Source organism: Lacerta agilis, chromosome 3 (assembly GCF_009819535.1).
Source record: "Lacerta agilis isolate rLacAgi1 chromosome 3, rLacAgi1.pri, whole genome shotgun sequence".
NCBI lineage: Eukaryota > Metazoa > Chordata > Lepidosauria > Squamata > Lacertidae > Lacerta > Lacerta agilis.
The window spans coordinates 20081567-20101877 of NC_046314.1; the positions used below are offsets into that span (position 1 = coordinate 20081567).

The following is a 20311-nucleotide window of genomic DNA, read 5'->3' on the forward strand; positions in this document are numbered from 1 at the left end:
GTTGCCGGCTAATTGCAATTAAAAAAGAAAAAAGAAATGTGAATGCTATTAAGTCTCTCATAGTAATTTTAATAGGGGTGGTGTTTTTTTTAAGATATGCCCCTAAAGAAGAGCTGTGCTTTTTGTATTTCAATAAACCTTTTTACATATTTAATATTCTGCTTTGCATTAGAAAACAGAAGCCAGTAGTAAATGCTGTGGGCAAATTAATTGTGCTTTTTTGGCGACAAAAGTAAGAAACGAAACCTTAAGTGACCTTAACTCACCTATGTAGTCCTACCTTCCCTTACTATTATTTGTTTATCCAAGTCTCATGTATTTAATATGTCTGCTCTGGTTTTATATGACCTGTAAATTGTTGGGTGGGGTGGAGCCTCTAATTGAACCAGCATATTACTGTGGCATGCTGTTCCTGTACAACTCATCATAGTAACCTATAGCAAATTCATAGATTTTTCTAAGACTTCATGTACGTTCTTCCACATAATGCAAAACTGATCTGGTATGTGGTTTCTCAGTACTGAATTTGAGACACGCACCATGAAATCAGGCAAGGACAATAAGGTTACTGAGTGATTAGTACATGGGTACTGTAGTCTTGAACTTTCTGGAATATACTTTTGTACAACGCTATACCTGGGATAAGATTGCAGGTGGAAGTGAACCCAGCTACTCCACTTCGTAATCTTGTTCCAGGTTTGTCTGTTTATTTGTTTATTTAGCCTCTCAGATCCATCTTTTGGTGTTGGGTCACTCCGGAGCTGATTCCATGAAAACACCAAAAAGTACTTCTCATGAAGAAGCCTTCATTGGAATGCAGCTTCAGAGTGACAGCGTGGTGCAGCAGTTAGACTGCAATGCCTGGTAAGGATTGAGGAAACCCTCAGCAGTGCAGCTCACCAGGTGACCTTAGGCCTGTCACCATCTCTCAGCCTAACCTGCCAACAGAGTTTTGTGAGGATAAAAAGGGAAAGAAGCATCAAAAGCCACATACAGCAAATAAACTTTGCCTAGGAACCAAAGAATTACTTGAAGTTTCTGCATGCCCAAGGGAGCATGTGCCCCCCCCCCCAAAAAAACCCCTGCATCCTTGTGTGGCACAATGGAAGCTTTTATAACTCACAAGATTTCCAAGAGCTGTTGATATAGGCTCAGAATCCAGGGATGAAGGGAGCAAATGACTTTTGGCAGCAGCATTCTCTCCTCTCCACTGCCATGTCCCACCCCTCAGCAGGGTTAATACTTGTACTTCTCACCTCTATTGTAATGATTAGGGTGCTGCACTAGGACCAACGAGATCTGGGTTCAAATGCAAGCTCCATTGCAACTTTGGACTACTCATTGTGAAAGTCTGGAAGCTAATGTTATGCGGTAGCTGGAGGTGGAGGGAGAAGGCTATGGGATGGGACGAAAAGGATTTCCAGGAAAGGAAACCCTCACTGCCTATGATCTATCCCATTGTTATTCACCCTAGACCTTACATTCACACAATTCTCTTCTGCTGTTAATCCACAGAAGGGACATGTTGGAGTGCATCAAGGAGGCAGAATCAAGCCCCCACTTTTTAAAGGCTGATCTCCAAGACAACCTGGAACCAAATACCCTCAGGCTTGGGTACCTAAAGCAGTTCCTTCAATACTTGTTCTCAGGCTGGGATCTGAGGAAATGGGCAACTAGTTTCACATGAAGGAATGGGCTTTCAAACAGAAGCTTTTCCCCTCATGCCGTTGGGCATCCTGAAGGAGTGCATGAGGATCTGGTGTTTAAAGAAAAGTCAAGAATTCCAATGCACATTCCCAGGACCTTCTAAATTCCAGCCTAATTATCTCCAAGTAACTTTTACTTTTTCAGGCTTAAATTTTTATGACTGTTTCAGTGAGATGCCTCCCACCAGCCGTCTGCATCATGTACTTCAGCATTCACTTGTGCTTTTCTGTAAATGGTGGCACTTAGTTGGCAAAAGTGAAGAGTTGCGCATACAACAATCATTGCTGCCAAGAACACAAATGCATATATATATGGAAAACTCAGTCCTCATAAATGCGAGGTTTTAGTTATTCCTCATTGATGTGGAATTATAAATCACATGGATGAGCAACTAAAATGTCTCAAGAAAAGCACAACCCATTTGTTAGTCTGGTGCCTGACTTGTTCTTTGAAACAGACGTAAACAAGAAGGTTCAAGGAGAGTCTTCATTTCAGACAGGAACTGGCAAATCCATTCTTATTTTAAAAATGATTAATCGTGTACTTCCAACTGGTGTTCAAGGAATGGTATGTACTCAATCTAAACTGTATGTTTCCTTTTATTTCCTTGCAACTGTAAGCAGTCCAGTCCCCATTCCCCTGAAAGTGTCAAGATGATGTCTTTTGAGAGAAGGTGAGTGGCATATAATTCTCTTAATACATCATCTCGACACTTTCGAGTACATACAGCTAGGCTGAGTACATACAGTTTTGATTGAACAACCATAAAGTACACAAGTCCATGCCATCTATTTCCCTCAGGTTAGGCAAGGTCCAGAGAAATAGCTGGAGAATATTTTGAATTGGGGATGAACTCCCCCAGTCACTGTCACCTCCCCCAGTTTACCTGGAAGTAACAAAGTACAACAGACCTATCCTTCTTGAGTCTACAAGGCAACTTTCACAGGCCAATAAATTACGGTTAAGCAAAACTGGGGTGGTGAACAATTGGTAGGCTTTGTACAAACAGTAAATGACAAAATGCAGGGTCTTCAGATGGAAAGTTGTAACTAGCTGTCTAAATTAAGCCCAGATATCAACTACGGTATCTGGGTTTCAGAGAAGAAAAAGTGATTATATATGATCTTCTGGCATCCAGGAAAATGAATTTAGCACTAAAAAGGGCTTATTGGGATGGGCTGCGTGCTTAAGAGTAAGTCCCAAGAACCAATTTAATCAAAATAAAAGCCATGCAATTCAGAGATTTATAGCAAAAAAACTTATACTGTACATCATTGCCGCATACCCTGGCATTAGAATAAGACGATACTTAAAGAACAGTTTCCTATTTAGAGGAGCTCAAAAGAGATAATGGCAACATGGGAAGGAAGGAAGAAGAAAAGGTCATGGCCCACAAATATTGTCAGGAGATACAATTAAGCATAATATTTCCCATTAGGAATGAGACTTTACTGAATACAGTAACTAGCTTGAGTTGGGAATTGAATGGTGAGAGATGAGAGCTCTTCTAGCTGCTGAGAACTTGGCTGGGGGCAGGAGAGACCTTAGAACATCTCTCAGAAATCAGAAAATGGTGTGTGTGTGGAATCAGTTTTCAGAGACTTTAAGGTCTAAGCAAAGTCACTGTACTTGCTAATCCACAATACAAAAAAGGATTTTTATTCCTTTTTAATAAAAAAAACTTGGACTATGGCATTGGCGAGACCTGCTAAACAGTAATTATGCAGACGTGCCTGGAGAGCCTTTCGAAACAGTTGTTATTTTGGCATCCCTAGAAGGAAGACGTCGTTTCTCACCCTTGCTTTTTATGTTTTGTTTGTCTAAAAGTTGAGCAACAATGTACAAACAGCATTGTTACAGCATACCAGACTTCTTGTCTAATCGCTAACAATGAAGGTGTAAGATGCTCTTAAACATTTGAACTCTTGGTTCAGGAAGGTGACTAAACTCTTAAGCCTTTGTCTGAGCTGTTCTGATATCTAAATAAAATTCCCACTGTTGCTAACACCAGCGCAGTGCCACCAGAGGTGACAATGGGTGGAAGCAGCCGTATATCAAAAGTCAGTTAAACTTCTCAAAGTGTGTGAGCAATGCACTCTTTCCAGTGACGCACAGGTGAATATATATATATGTACATTTGCAACTTTATCCCCACACTGAGCACCAGCACCTGACCAAACCCTTCTTTACCACCTGCTGCCTCGTGTATTAACTGTAAAATAGCCTTAGATTCTGAAGCACAGGTTACTTATTGTTTCATTAAATGGATGATGCTTGTCTTGCACCCATAATCTGTGCACTTACATGCATGCACACGAGATTCAAGATGTTTCCCCTTCCGTTGAGATATTGAATTTCTGGAGACCAAAGAATTCTGGAAAGCTCTAGTTCAGACTGATGCAAAAGCACATAAAAAAAAAATCAAAGAGAAAGGCACCCCAACATTTTCTCAATAAGGGGTGATTGTGACAAAATAGTGACAGTGGTGTTTACCAGGCAGAGATACGGGAGCATAGAGACAAATGGGAAGTGTAACAATTTTCTCCCTTTCTCACTGCTTACAACTCTGGGTGGGTAGTGACTAGTTTTCACTGGATGGTCACTGTGAAAATGGAGTGGATTAGAATACCTGGCTAGTTAACTGCTGACAAGTCCGAGGGTCATATGAAATGCTCCTTTCATATCCTCCCTGTCCTTACATGTACTACCGGGACACCAGGCAGTTACCATTAGCAGGGCCAGTCGAAGACATTTTGCTGCTTGAGGCAAAGACAAAATGGTGGCCCACTTTCTACATATAGGACTCAACTGGACTGGTAGCTGAATATTACCTCATCGCTGGTAACAAGACAGCATCCACCTAAAACAACAGGCTGTCAATGGGTGTGCAAGGGGGTCTTGGGAACAGTGTGGGCCTGCAGTTGTCTTGCACCCACCAGCACCTGCTGCCTGAGTGGACTGGCTCCCCATTCCTAAGGCAGAGCTGGCTCAGGCATCTCCAAATGCTAATCTCTGGTTTCTAAGAGGCTTCCCCATTTTGTTTTGCCTGTTAAACTCTCTCGCCCCCCACTCCCGCAAAACGGAGGGGAGACATCTGTAATTTAAGAAATGCTTTGCAATTGACCCAGAATCATGTTTATAAATAAACAAAACAGCGCATGAACATAAAACGTTCTTCTTCTTCCGACATGCAGCTTGAAAGCTACATTCAGGATAACATGAAAAAAGAAATGGTGGAGATCCAGCAGAATGCAGTGCAGAACCAGACGGCGGTAATGATTGAAATAGGCACAAATCTGCTAAATCAAACCGCTGAACAGACCCGCAAATTAACGGATGTTGAAGCACATGTAAGTACCAGTCGTTCAAGCTGAAGCTAACTCTGAACTCAAAGGACTCATATTGTGTGCTTTAAGTCTGGCTGGGCAATATTTGGTTTCCAACATTGTGATCTATCACCAGCTAAACATCACAATGAACTGGTATATCACAATGTCTGAACTAAGGATGGAACTATGTAAAGACATTGGCTGGCTTCACATTTTCTTCTAACATTATGATTTTTGCATGGCACACACACATCATGATTCACAATACATTGCCAAGTCAAAAAATTATGAAACCGCTATCACGATATGGATTTCAAACCAGTTTTGGATGATATATCGCCCAGCCCTACTAATCAGCCAATTAAAACTTACATTAGTAGACTGCACAGTATAAATCATAGCTCCAACGCTTGACAGCACCACAAAAATCCTGATCTTAGTCACAAATCTTTGTGGATCTTTGTGCTTTTCACATACCGGTAATAACAAAGCAACCAACCAATCATAGAATACATTTCTGGACATGGGAGACCTATGAATTGTTGAGGGGATCTCTTATAAAAATTATGAGGATCCATAAGGATTTATGGCTCTATGAGGGGAAACTGGTCTCCTTGCAACTCCCAGCACCAACAAACTAGAATGCTTTGAGGGAAGCTATGACTGTTTAACATGGCATGATACTGCTTTAAAAGTATACTGCAGATGGAGGCTTGCTGTTTATATAGCACTCTAATTTGCAAAGTGTTTCAAGGAGGTTACTGTTATTCCTATTCACCAGCACAGTGATCAAACTAATGTTTGAAACCGAGAAGTTCTGATCCGAACTAGCATCAAAATTCAGACCTGGGTCCAATTTCCAGCACTCAGGCTGCAAAAACTTGGAGTGACCTAAGTTATGCACCCTTTATGCAAGGCATAGTCTGCAATGGAACTTGGATAAGCCCGAGCATTTCAATGGTTATAATTTAGTTGCAGGATAAATCAAAAGATTGAACTGAGTGGGAGAAAGGTTAGGGAGTAACAGGAAGCTACAAAGAAAAATAAATTGTCACATTTTTTTCAAGTTGTTGTTCAAGTCCCAAATCAATTGTGGGGAACAGAGACATTCCCATACTCAGATTGGAACAACAACAAAAATTGCTCTTCATTTTAGATTTCAAGTCAGATCTCATCCAAAAATATGGTTATTATGGAGTAACCGCAAACTATTATATTCACAGAAAAAACAATATAGATGTTCTGAAATAATAAATTCATTTCAGAACTCCTTACATTCTTAGAATAAGCTAAGTAAGCTTTTGAGAGGAGCTTGTGTATAGTTACAGTTATTTTCCAGACTTTTGAACTGAAGTGAAGGGTGGCTGGGGAGGAAAACCTAGTGTTAGCACATAGCGATTGGTTAGTATAAAAACCAAAAGCATTCTATACAGGACCAAAAACAAGGTGACAAAATTCTGGAATGCACCACTTCAGATTGACGGTGTGGGGTTATATTTTCAAAAGCTCTTCCAACGTGGTTGTTCATCATATGTGGTAAACTAAGTACACCAGGGAAAGGGTTCTGCTACACAATGACTCTCAGATCACTACTATATTTGCACTGTAATGTTGCTTCCTATAAAGACAGAAACACTTAAATCTCTACTTCAGAACAATACTAAATCATCCCTGCTTTATTCCATTTTTCATGTCCAAGGTCAAAAGTGTGAGTAGCAGAGTAAATGAAACATTTGTTTGACCGCTTCCTAAAAGTCACATGAATCAGTTTCAAACCATGTGTAATGTCATACATCTGAAGGATGCTTTTATAGTCGGCATTAGCTTAGAAGCTGAATATTTGTGCTGGTGACTGAGTTTGTAATGGGTTTAATTAACAACGTAAGGGGATTAAGTAAATGACTACTCTTTCAAAGACGCTAGTTCTGGCCACAGTGATCCATGCTCTGGTTATCTCCCAAATGGGTTACTTCAATGTGTTATTTGTGGAGCTGCTCTTGAAGACAGTTCTCAGAAGCTTCAGGAGCCTCAGTTAGTATAGACTGAGTATAGAATATTGACTAGTGCAGCTTTATTTACCCATATCACAGCAGTTTTAAAAAAAATGGCTGCCAGTTTATTTTGGGGCCCAATTGAAGTTGTTGGTTCCTAGCTAATCTAAAATTCAAAATGGTATGGGGCCCAAATTTCAGGAGTGTGTGTGTGTTTCATTTCAACCTGTTGCTGCTCTTTAAGATCTTCAACAGAAGCCCTTCCTATGTTCCTCTTTCACCAGAGGAACAAATATTATTACTAAGGAAGAGGGTTTTCTTGGCGGTGTATCCTCAGTGATGGAATGTCCCCGCAAGAAGATCACTGGCACCAACATGGCTTTAATTTAGGTACCAGGCAAAATCATTTTGATTTTTTGAGGCATTTTAATAGACTTTGGTGAATTAATTGTGCAAGTTTTGGTACGTTTTGAAGTTTTATCTTCTTTTCTTAATATTTTGTGTTGTCTGTTACCTTGGAACTTGATATGATAAAGGGCAGTGTGTGTGTGTGTGTGTAATATCTTCTAATTAATGAATGAATTCCTCTGCAACAATTTGGAAATACCCTTAAGTGTGAAAACATGTCCTCAATGACCATTCAACATGAAGGATGTGAGTAATAAATTCCTCCTGCCAACTGAAGCCAAATTCTGATGAATTAAAAGAGTTATTTTAAAACACAATGAGGAGCATGCAGCAGAATGGAATGCTAAGCAACAGTCCATGTGACAATTTTGCTGCCTCATTCTTAAAAACAGATGTTGTTCTTGAGACTTCAAGATTAAGCAGCGGATATCATACTAACCTGGAACCATGGAATGATTAATCAAGAAAGAAAAACAAACCCTATCTGCAGGTACACTCACAGTAACCTAGAAGTGACTCCAGTCAGTGTGGCAACTTAGATTTTCTATTACCACCACATCCACAAAATGGCTGTCACACCCAGGAGGCTACAATTGTGGATGCCCTTGGTCATTCATAAAACTGGGAATGGCTCAGGTAACGACACACAAGACTGATACGGCCCACATATATTGCAACTTGTCTTCTGCAAATATAGGCTTAAGTAAATGTCACTTTCATTTTATCAAACCTTCAAGAGGTTTTTGTTTTCCTTTCATTCAGGTAAATAGTGGTGATAGTCTAGGTATTTTAGGATGGGATTAATTTGTAAATTATTCTGAATTATTTCTAATGTGATTCAAAATTGCATTTCTCAAAATGTAGGTACTGAATCAGACAACAAGGCTTGAGCTTCAGCTTCAGGCGCATTCAATTTCAACTATCAAACTAGAAAGGCAGATTTCCGATCAGACCAGCGAGATAGGAAAACTGCAAGAAAAAAACAGGTAATAACTAACTCTTCCTATCTGGTAATGTATTATTGTTCTCAAATGTGCTTTATTCCCAGCAGGGAAATCTATAATGAGATGATGAACTGCATTGCCCTCAGGATATTTCAAATGAGCATCAAGTCTTTTGTTTCAATGAACAGAAATGGAGATGACTTTTTTAACACCAGGAAATATTATTTGTATGCATGGAATTTGAAATGTGCCAGAAGTTATGGGGCCACATTTTTCATTCCCAAGACCATGTGTGCCCTATATAGAATTCAACTGACATGCACATAGGTCCTGCTGAAGAAATGAAAATAACCATAATTTGAAATAAGATCTAAGTTCTGTAGCTTTTAGTCTTCACCCTCACTATAGTCCTCTTTTGAACACCCCACTTTTCCTCCTACCTATAGATAAGCAGAGACTAAAGGTAAAGGTAAAGGGACCACTGACCATTAGGTAGAGTCGCGGACGACTTTGGGGTTGCGGTGCTCATCTCACTTTATTGGCCAAGGGAGCCAGCGTACAGCTTCCAGGTCATGTGGCCAGCATGACTGAGCCGCTTCTGGCAAACCAGAGAAGCACAAGGAAATGCTGTTTACCTTCCCGACGGAGCGGTGCCTATTTATCTACTTACACTTTGACGTGCTTTCACACTGCTAGGTTGGCAGGAGCAGGGACTGAGCAACGGGAGCTCACCCCATTGCGGGGATTCGAACCGCCAACCTTCTGATTGACAAGCCCTAGGCTCTGTGGTTTAACCCACAATGCCACCCACATGTGACTGCAAATAACAAAAACTGATATGCAATTTGGAAAAAGAGAATAGTTCCGCAGATTAGTCACTTCAGCAATACTGTAAAGATGGCCTTCACCAATCTGGTGCCATCAATATATTTTGGACTACAAGCCCCATCACCCCTAGCTTTCCACTATTCTGCTGGCTGAAATGATGGGAGTTGCAGTCCAAAACAACTGCAGGGGGGGCCAGGTTGGTAATGGGAGCTGTAAGAGAATAATAAGCAAGTGGCAATGGATGCCAACCTAGCTTACATGTGTAATTCCTTTGAATTTGGGGAATGACGATCAACTCTTGAGCTCATTAAAGGCATCCCATTGCCTTTCCCACTCAGAAGGCAGCATTATTTATTTATTTAGCAATAGGTACCAAGTTGCATCTCAGCCACTTGATCATACCAAGGAATATAATAGGAATGAGTTCCTGGCTATCAGATGACAAAATAATCCATCTCTTGTCTGTGTGTCTTTCGCTATAGTGTGTGAGCTCCGCTAGAGCCATATTCTAAACCTATCTGGTGTGACAAGATGGTGGATTTGAAATATCCTTTATTTACCAGCTTATTTCCCCCACCAAAAGGTGGAAACTCACCCTTCATTCCTAATGAGCAAGCTTATTTGATTGCCAGGCAAAATCTGGCGGCCCAGCTGCACTGGATGCCACAAAAATGTTACTGTGATTTTCAAACCACCAAAGAGATAAGTATTTGATTCCACTCTTGGCTTCCTTTTGTATTATTTGAGAGCCAGACATGATCCCTGCTTGCATCCATACTCAGTGTACAACATCAAAGGACTCTGAGGCTCTTTTTGTTTACCCAGAACATTTTGAATGACAGCTGGCCAACAGAACTGTTAACATTTCTTGCTGAGCTGGGATCACATTAGGCTAGCTGGAGGAAAGAGGGGGAACTGTGAACTTTGCTTACTCCATAAGCCTCGTGCGTGATCTGCAGTTGGCCAGTCTCACATGGAAGAGAAATCAACCTTACTGTTCTCCAAACTGGACTGTAATCTGCTACCGACACAATTTTTCAATAGTAAATGCATAATCAGCCCATCTGTTCAGCTTAACAGTCCTCACAGGGAGATGCTGATGTATCAACAGCTATATTGCAGAGAAAGGGGAATTGTTTTCTGAAATGAAGATGAAATACGTTTTGAATCATAGGGTTGTCATCCTATTCTTGCAACAGTACAGTGTGGGGTTGAATGTAAAATGAGCCAAGCTGTATGATTCAGTCAAAGTCCTATGCTGAAAGGACTTTTCATTTCTGGTAAACATGAGCGCTGAAGGGAAAGGGCATGTTTTCACATTTGTCTTCACTCCCCTGCTATATTTGTGCATACTCCTCCAAGGTTTGTTTTATGCAAACAAGATACTTTACTCAAGGGGAGCAAAGAAAATATGGGTTCAATATTGCAATGTGATTTATTGCGGCAAGTGCGGGGATAGCACTTGAACACACTTGTCCTTCGCTACATGCAGAAAAAGCTGCAAATATTGCCAGAACAAGTATACTATGGGACTTAAGTTGTGAAAGATTTTCTCAGCGTACATAGGAGAAGTGTAAGATGAAATCTGGTCTGCTGATCCAACACAGCTTCGAATGCACGTGATTGATGCTGATCAGCAGTTATTTGAATATGGTATATCCAGGGCAGAGCATATATAGCAGGGCTGCATGATTTATGCATATACAGCAAAACCAAACATGGCATTGATGGCAGAATTCAGCATCGTGAGAACCTCGAATTTCACTGCGTGGCCAGGCGGAGACCCCCCGACCCCAGGCGACCCCCGTGAGGAATGACTCATGACAACGTGTTATGGGATTAAAATTGGCCACAACTTTATTAAACTTTCAGATGTAGGGAGACCTTGGCTTAGGCATTGGGCGTTTATCTCTCCCAGTCCCCGTCTGGGGACCTGGGGAACATCAGGGTTATCCAAACTGTGTGGGGATTGGGCTGGCTCTGGAAAACATATGTTTAAGCAGAGAGCCTGCCCTCCATCTTGCCGCAATGCAGGGGAGACCACTGACAACCTAACGGCATATGGCCAGTGACTCCCTTCCACACAAACCCCTTTATCGCCCTGCACAGATCCCGATTCTCTTTTACAGTATGTTGTCAGAATCACAATAGATAATCCAAAAGAGTGAAAGTTGCAGAATTAAGCAAAATAAAAAGCTGCAGAGTTGACCAAAATAAAAGGCTATTGTGTATATTGAGCTGAATTCGCACCGTGCATTCATGTCATATAATTTAGACCATTGAGCAAAGGAATATGTATTTCTTCTAACACAGGGTTCCAGCTGTTTTTGTACCACAATTCCCATCATCCCCGGCCATTGGTCCTGCTAGCTAGGGATGAAGGGAGTTGTAGTCCAAAACCAGCTGGATATCCAAGTTTGGGAAACCCTGTTCTAAAACACGGCACTGGGAACCTCATCCCACTGCAAAACCCACTACTATTTGTAAGGAACAGATCAGGGAATTAGATACTACATTCAAATAACCATGGTATAAGCTTGCAAAAGACTTTACTTTTTGATCACCGTTAGGAGCTGGGGAACAGGACAGGCACTCGGGTGTCTCACTAGACTTTGTATGGCAAGTAACTTCTGACCAGAACCTACAGTGGAAACTTGTGGTTCCTTAGCTGGCTCAGTTTTGTCCCCCCCCCTTCACTTTAGCCCCGTAAAAGTGCTAAACCAATAACACTGCTTTCTCCCCCCCTCTTATTTGTTAGCTTTCTGGAAAAAAAAGTTATTGATATAGAAGACAAGCATACATCCCAGTTACAGTCGATTAGGGATGAGAAAGATAAGCTCCAGTCACTCGTGTCCAGACAGAACTCCACAATAGAAGAACTAGAAAAACAGCTGGCCACGGCCACAGCCAACAACTCATTCCTGCAAAAACAGCAACATGATCTGAGGGAGACTGTGCAGAGCCTGTTCTCTATGATTTCTACACCAAACCGTAAGTGGAATAGAACACACTAATTGCTGCAGTGAGAAACAATTTCCTTTTTGGTGAGCCTTCCCCCACCTCCGCAATGACCCTCAGATTCTTTCCAAGTGTAAAGTATAATTATAACAGGCATGCCGTAGGCTTAGGCCCGTTTGTTGCCTATCCATGTGGGTAAGAAAGAAAGGAATGACGAGGGCCAAAGATACTCTGAGCCTGGCACCAGCGTGAGATCTGGTTAGCCTACTTTCCTGTGTGTGTGTCAAACCTCATACCATAGTAATTCTGAGAATGACAAGCCTGCGGGTCACCCACAAGGCCAAAGCCTCTGGCACCATGACAGTGTGACCACAGAGGACTAACTTCTGCCAAAGACAATTCTGGTTGCTCTCTAGTACAGTGGTACCTCGGGTTACATATACTTCAGGTTACATACGCTTCAGGTTGCATACTCCGCTAACCCAGAAATAATGCTTCAGGTTAAGAACTTTGCTTCAGGATAAGAACAGAAATCGTGCTCTGGCAGCACAGCGGCAGCGGGAGGTCCCATTAGCTAAAGTGGTGCTTCAGGTTAAGAACAGTTTCAGGTTAAGAACGGACCTCTGGAATGAATTAAGTACTGTATATTCTGGCGTATAAGACTACTTTTTAATCCAGGAAAATCTTCTCAAAAGTCGGGGGTCGTCTTATACGCCGGGTGGAGTATCTGCGGTTGAGTATATCTCAAACTCTATATTTTAACTGGAAAAGTTGGGGGTCGTCTTATACGCCCAGTCGTCTTATACGCCGGAAAATACGGTACGTAACCAGAGGTACCACTGTATCAGAATTAAATTAACCCTTTGAGGTGCCAGAGGCTGTCTTTTCCAGCTTGTGTGACACCAGCAATGAAGAGGACCAAGCTAATGCCAACTAAAGAACTTCACAGTCTCCGATTTTGCGATTCCAGGGGGTTTCTCTGAGGTTGATTAGGTTTAGCTCTCACCCTTTACACAAAATTTCCCAAGCCGTATGCACAGAATTGAAAGCAACACTCTTAAAATGTGACAGGGATGCTGCTTGCTGTTAATCGTTAACTGCCTCAGAAATTGAGAAGATATGAACAAACTTTTACTCCACCATTAATTACAATGATTCTGTATACAGTGGAACCCCGGGTTACGCACGCGATCTGTTCCAGGTCGGCGTGCGTAACGTGGGTGTGCGTATCCTGAACACACAAAAAAACCCGAAAAACCGGAAGTAGCAGGATTTGAGTGCTTCTGTGCATGCGTGAGGTGCGCAGAAGCGTTTTGTGCATCCAGGGCTCGCGCGCACGTTGCACGCGCACCGTAAACGCTTCCGGGTTGCGGCCATTCTTAACTTGAACGTCCGCAACCCGGGATGTGCGTAACCCGGGGTTCCACTGTATTAATAGCAAACTCAGTGCTATTTTTCTAGAAAGAGGTGCCAGACATCACCATTGTTCTCTTAGAATGGCAATGGCGCCCACCCGAGAGGTGCGGGAACTGAGTTCCAGCTGAAAAAAAGCCGTGAGCAAACTCATTCCCCAAGTGTGGAGTTTATTTAATGTAGCCAAAACAGAGTACTATACACACACATGAAGACAGTATTGGCATGCCTGATGAACTGCATATTTTGCAGAAGCACAAAAAAAGAAGAAAAAAGGAAACACAGCAGCCCAATGGGGACTGAGCATACTGACTGGTTGTTGGAAGAAGGAAGAAAACTGGGGCAGGGAGACGACTGAAATAAGGCATGGCTTGCTGAACTGCTGCACTCTTCACTGCACATATTTTATTGCAGGTCCATTTGTATTTACAAATAATTATAAATACAGTTATGCAAACATAATAAACACAGAACCAATTCAGAATGTTTTCTTCTTCTTCTTTAAGCAAAACCACCATGCCCTATACAGGACAATACAGTCCTCAAAGGCCTAAAGATAATCTGTTAAGCATGTTTCCAAAACTCTGCGTGTTTCTGCTGATGTTATCTCCTAAGTTAGTGCACAAACAAGTAAACAAGCTGTGTTAGCCTCAGCACCGATGTGGGAAAAAAATAAAATCCTGAACATTTGCCAATGTCGGGGGGGGGGGGCGCTTCTAAAAGTGTCAACTATCAGAGGAGTGTGGAAAAACAATTAAAAAGCTGGAAGCAACCTTGTACTTTAAGGAAACCAAATTTATGAACCAGATCTAAAAGGTAAACAATCTGAAAGGCTTCAAACAAATGAGACAGAGGAGAGAGTACATGGCTAATGTCAGCTCTGCAGACGTTTTCTTAGAGGTTTTTCAAATACAATGGCCATTTGAATGCATTTCTATTATATGCTTAATATGTGTACTTGCTTTTCAGCATCCAATAATGCTCTGGAGACTGGAGGAGAACACATCAGTTTCAAGGACTGTGCTGAAGCATTCAAAGCAGGACTGACAACTAGTGGCATCTACACATTAACAGTGCCAAACACAGGAGATGAGAAAAAGGTACAACATTCTTTTGATTAAATTTAGGCAGGACCAGATCCTGGTTCATTTTTTTAAAATACCATTGCATCAGTTTTATGTACTTTTAAACTCATCATGAAACTCTGCTTTCCAATTTAGAAAAGGAAAATGCGACAATAGCAGTACAATCTTACAAAAGAGTGCTAAGAGTGCTTTCCATAGTCCATGCTTATGTAGATCAACAGTCAGGAGATTGCCCAGTTGCAAACTTTGTTGACCACTATGATGTATAGTTGTCCTCATCTAATTGTTCTTCAGTAGCTAGATTAATGGTCCCACCCCTTCTGCAAATTTCCAACACAACCACATTCATACACCGAAGGAAGCTAAGAAGCTAAGGAACAAACAAATTAAGAAAAAATAAGAAGGGGAAATACTCCCTCAATAGCTTTATGCACCTCACCATTCCATAGTGAAACAAGAGTCTTGACAGGAGTGCCAGATATGTCAGCCGGAAAATCCCACAGAGCATTCAGGAATCTATCAGATACCAGCAGTCTTCAAAAGCAGACTACCGGTAACTCAATGGGTCCCACATACTTGAAGATTTAGCCCAAACCTCACCAGAGAGTGGTCTGTCTGAGGGCCTTCTGGCAGTACCCTCACTGAGAGAAGTGAAGTCATAGGGAACCAGGTAGAGGGGCTTCTCGGTAGTGGTGCCCACCCTGTGGAACGCCTTCCCATCAGATTTCAAGGAGATAACTACACAACTTTTAGAAGACACCCAAAGGCATAAAACATAACATTTGATGTTTTATTATTATTATTTATATCTGTTGGAAGGTGCTTAGCATGGCTGGGGCAACCGAGTCAGATGGGCAGGGTACAAATAATAAAATGATGATGATGATGACAATGACAATGGATTCACAATGAACACACACACACACACAATCAACAGAGTATTTCCATTCTGTTCTGTGGCAAAGACCAGGTTGAGGGTATGACCAGTTACATGTATTGGACCACTGATGTATTGAGAAAGCCGCATAGCTATCATGGATGCCATGAAGTCCTGAGATGACCCATTTGAGGCATCCATTTTGGCATGGATATAGATGCCTTCCCCCACCCTCAACAGCACCGTGAAAGGGTTTTCCAACCCCAATGCTGAGCCTACCTCTGCCAGCTCGGTCAGGGAGATTGTAGAGCAGTTGGGTGGACAGTATACTAGAAACATCTGGTCCACATTGGCTCTCCTCTCACTGCGTCAAACATAAACCCCTTTTAGCACTGTAGTTTCAATATTCTGCACTTGTATATCTGCTCAGTTTTGTAAGTAACTTCAATAGCCTTCTCAGTATCTGACAAGTCAGTCAACAGGCTTGTGGTGGAACATGTCAGCTCTACATATTTCAAGTAATCGTCAGGTTTCTGCATACCACTGTTTTACTATGTTTCTGTAAAGAGCTCTTAAAAAAAAAAAAAAACAAAAACACCCACCCAAAACCAGGGTCATTGTTAGGCCGGTAATTAGGCAGCATGATTGATGATGCTATTTTTATTCCCAGAACTGCTACATAGAATACAATGATTATAGTGTTTAGACTTCATCATACTGACTCTTATTTGCAGAAGAAGTTTAATGGATTATCACAGCCTTAGGAGTGCAATCCATCAAACACTATTATTGCACTGCCTTCATTCATTTCAGTGCAGGTTACATGGAGCCTCCTATAGCACCCCTTGAAAACTGAAGTTTTGCAGAAGCAGTCCTGGTGGATATCACTGCATATGGAAGCTGCAGAATTGCTACCATTACACCAATAGAGAAAATATGGGTGACATTTTTTGTAGGCTGGGATAGATGTCCAAATTATTATCTCAAACTGCCATTTATTTCAGAGGTTATTGATGTTATTTTACTTACTTTGTGAGTGGTGACACAGAATTGCCTTTCATTTGTTAGACTCTGGCTGTTTGTGTTTTGATCTTTTTCCTCTCGGCGTTTACTCTGTTTTGATCTTTTTCCTCTCGATGTTGACTCTAAATTCTCAAGAGACTTATAAACACTGCTGCACAATGTATTTTACTAGGCTTGTTTCCCCCCCTGCAAGCTTTCATTGGAAAGCACAGTGTAAAACTGACATGCTTAAAACTGACAAGGCAAAAAACCACTGTACTGTTGTTAGACGTGATCTCATTTTCCCCCTTTCTTAAGAAACAATAATAATTTAAGAGGGCCATATTATATTCACCTCCTACATGCAACTGAACAACAACTTGAGGCAGGTTAGTGGGACACCCCCCTCAAAACACACACACACACACACACACACACACACCTCACACCATCATGCCACACCACAAGCAGCAGAAGTTTCAAAAACTCTTTGCTTGGTGCCAGGGAGGGCTGCTGTTTGTGCACTTCAATGATTTTGTGACTCTTATGGTTGTTTACTCTTTCAGTGCAACACCCATTTGGAAAACCCTTGCCCTTTTAAATAATAAATTACACCTTTTAGTAGCTGAAACGTTGAAACCTGTTGAGGAAACTGAAGAGCCATAGTAAATAACCTCCTGAACTAGAATTAGTCATGCATTTTTTTTTGACGGGGATGCATTCCATCTACCACGATCTACCTACCTAGTCCTTAATTATATGGGCTTCTGTCCATTAATAATGCTCCTTAGTTTTCAGCTTTATGTAGGTCTCCCCTAGAGCAACAAAGAAAGGCATTCAAAAGCAAAAACAACAACAACCCAGAAGTGTTTTGGAAACCAAAATTGGCAGCAAGATGCAGGATCTGATGGAAGGAGACTTTAGCTAACATTTTAACCATTTCAGGAATATGGTTTCCTTGCAACACAATCTGCAGCCCTACAGACGTTGGGATGTCAACTCCCATCAGCCTCAGCCAACAAAGCTAATGGACAGGTAGGATAGGAACTGTAGTGCAGCAACAAGTTTCCTTTTCCTATCTGTTAGAGAGGCCTCTGTGAATTCATGAATCTCTAAGTTTCATGAAACCTCCGCATCAGACTAGATCAGGCATAGGCAAACTCAGCCCTCCAGATGTTTTCAGACTACAACTCCCCTCATCCCTAGCTAACAGGACCAGTGGTCAGGGATGATGGGATTTGTAGTCTCAAAACATCTGGAGGGCCGAGTTTGCCTATGCCTGGACTAGATGGTTAGCATAGGCAGTTTTAAGGGCTATAATGGAGAACAATAAGGAAAATAATGGCGGCAAGAAGAAAGCAACAATTCCCTTTCAACTTCCAAATGAACAATTGATACGTCAGGGAGTGTACAACTAGTGCAGGAGCACTTTGGACTTGTCCCCTGCATGCTCAGGGCAGTTTTTCTCTCTCCACAGCATCCTAGAGTTCATACTTGTTATCTATCTTCCTGGATTAAGGTAACAACATTTTCATAGCAAACAGGTCGTTTTAGTTATAGCAGTTCACTGGGGACCTTAGGCCAGCCACAGACTCTCAGCCTAGCCTACCTCACAGGGTGGTTGTGAGGATTAAAGGATGAGGGGGAAGAACCATGCATGCGCCACCTTGAGCTCTTTGGAGTAAAAGTTGGAGTAAAAGCTATTAATACAACAACAACAAAAATGCTATGGAAGTGAGCGAGTAAGTGTCTTCCTATTCCGTCCTCCCATTTACAGTAATGCTTTTTTTTTGCCAGAATTTCCATCAGATAGAATGAATCAAATGAAATGTGAGTAATTTCAATGTTTGTATGTACTGACAGACATACTGTGATATGGAGACCAACGGAGGAGGTTGGACGATTATTCAGCGACGCTCAGATGGCAAAGTTGACTTTGACCGGACGTGGGCGGAGTACAAAGCGGTAAGGCACAATTGCCATAATCTTGAACAATTTGATTTCTGAATAGCTTTGATTATAACTGAGGTTGCCCACACAATTGGAGGTTATAAGATCTTTCATAGCTCTGGACCTAAGTTCCTTTTAACCAGAGAAGGCAGGAGGATGAAACTAGGGTCTTCTACAGGCAAACCATAGGCCCAGTAACTAAACTCTGGATGTCTAACATGAATTATAAAGCTTTGTTCCTTGTTCAGTCATTCAGTTGTGTCCGACTCTTCGTGACCCCATAGACCAGAGCACGCCAGGCATGCCTATCTTTCACTGCCTATCGCAGTTTGGCCAAACTCATGCTAGTCGCTTCAAGAACACTATTAGATCTATCTAATTACCTGTTTTCTTCGGGTGAAACTGGAGCAATCTTACCCGCCTTACCTTAACGGCATGAGAGGCATCTGTGTTTTAAAAAGGAATTTTTAGCTCACACATTGGCTATTAACACAGTGATGTTTAATTTATGGTGGTTTTTTTTTTACAAAATTAATGGATATTTCCACTGGCATTTTGCCCCACAGTTAGCAAGCACAAAGTTCCATTTTGTTTCCAGACCCCTAAGTTTGTTTGTTGAAATCTACTTCTCAAAAAAATAGAAAGACCCAGAAATTCTGGCATTTTGAAATGTTGTATGTGATGACAGATTGACAACCATAACATTTTTTTTTTAAATGGCATGACCTGCTGACTTCAGAGTCAAACAAAACTAAAATAGTTAAAATGTCCAATTTGGATTACAGGGATTTGGGAATCCTTCTGGGGAGTACTGGCTGGGCAATGAGTTAGTTTCCCAACTAACCAATCAGAAGCAGTATGTTCTTAGAATACAGTTGAAGGACTGGGAAGCAAATGAGGCATATTCGTTATATGAACATTTCTATCTTGCAAACGAAGAACTAAAATACAGGTAAGTCAACGCTGAAAAGAGCTAGACCTTTGCTTGTCTATAAACTTAATTACTATTTTGTTTTTTTTTAAATGTTATAACCATCTTACAAGGAAACAATATATTGACTTGAAAGATAATGGTTTCTCCTGGGAAATGGTTAAATGCAATATGCAGCAGAATCCTATACACATGGCCTTTCCGATGTAAGCCCTGTTGAGTTCAACAGAAATTACTCCCCAGTATGCATGTATAGGATTGCAACCCTAAGCTCCTTTTTACTGTTTTGAAGATAGAAGCATGCCTTTCCCCCTGTGGGTGGAAAATCACCTGCTGAGGGGGCATTTTGAATGGAGAAATGGGCAGGAGGAAGCGTCAAGCAGTTCTCCATTCCTCCACTTAAACTCAAAGCCTTCCCAGTTTGGGAAAAAGATACACTTTGTTTGGGCACCAGTCACTGAGTACAGATCACCATAGGATCTTTTCCATTGCCTTACTAGCTCTGACAGTCAATGAACAAGTTCATGGTAATTTATTGTACATACATACCATTCTATAATATTTCCTGCACCTCAAAAGGAATGTTTTGGAGTTGGAAGAAGAAGAGTTTGGATTTGATATCCCGCTTTAACACTACTCGAAGGAGTCTCAAAGCAGCTAACATTCTCCTTTCCCTTCCTCCCCCACAACAAACACTCTGTGAGGTGAGTGGGGCTGAGAGACTTCAGAGAAGTGTGACTAGCCCAAGGTCACCCAGCAGCTGCATGTGGAGGAGCGGAGACGCGAACCTGGTTCACCAGATTACGAGTCTACCGCTCTTAATCACTACACCACACTGACTCGCTTTCCTGATCCTGGAAAAGGATCAGGAAAGGGGAACCAACATGA

The 20311-nt window shown here is 41.6% G+C and overlaps 2 protein-coding genes across 3 annotated transcripts in view; one reads left to right on the top strand and one right to left on the bottom strand.

Moving 5' to 3' along the window:
- The window catches only part of MCPH1 (microcephalin 1), a 102442-nt gene that overhangs the window by 46552 nt on the left and 35579 nt on the right, over nt 1-20311 (bottom strand). The window lies entirely within an intron of this gene.
- ANGPT2 (angiopoietin 2) overlaps nt 1-20311 on the top strand; it is a 42659-nt gene that overhangs the window by 16600 nt on the left and 5748 nt on the right. The window contains exons 2-7 of the mRNA XM_033142994.1: nt 4902-5057; nt 8300-8421; nt 11966-12198; nt 14548-14678; nt 18406-18507; nt 19278-19444. Coding sequence (XP_032998885.1) covers nt 4902-5057; nt 8300-8421; nt 11966-12198; nt 14548-14678; nt 18406-18507; nt 19278-19444 — 911 coding nt within the window. The remainder of the gene's footprint in view (nt 1-4901; nt 5058-8299; nt 8422-11965; nt 12199-14547; nt 14679-18405; nt 18508-19277; nt 19445-20311) is intronic.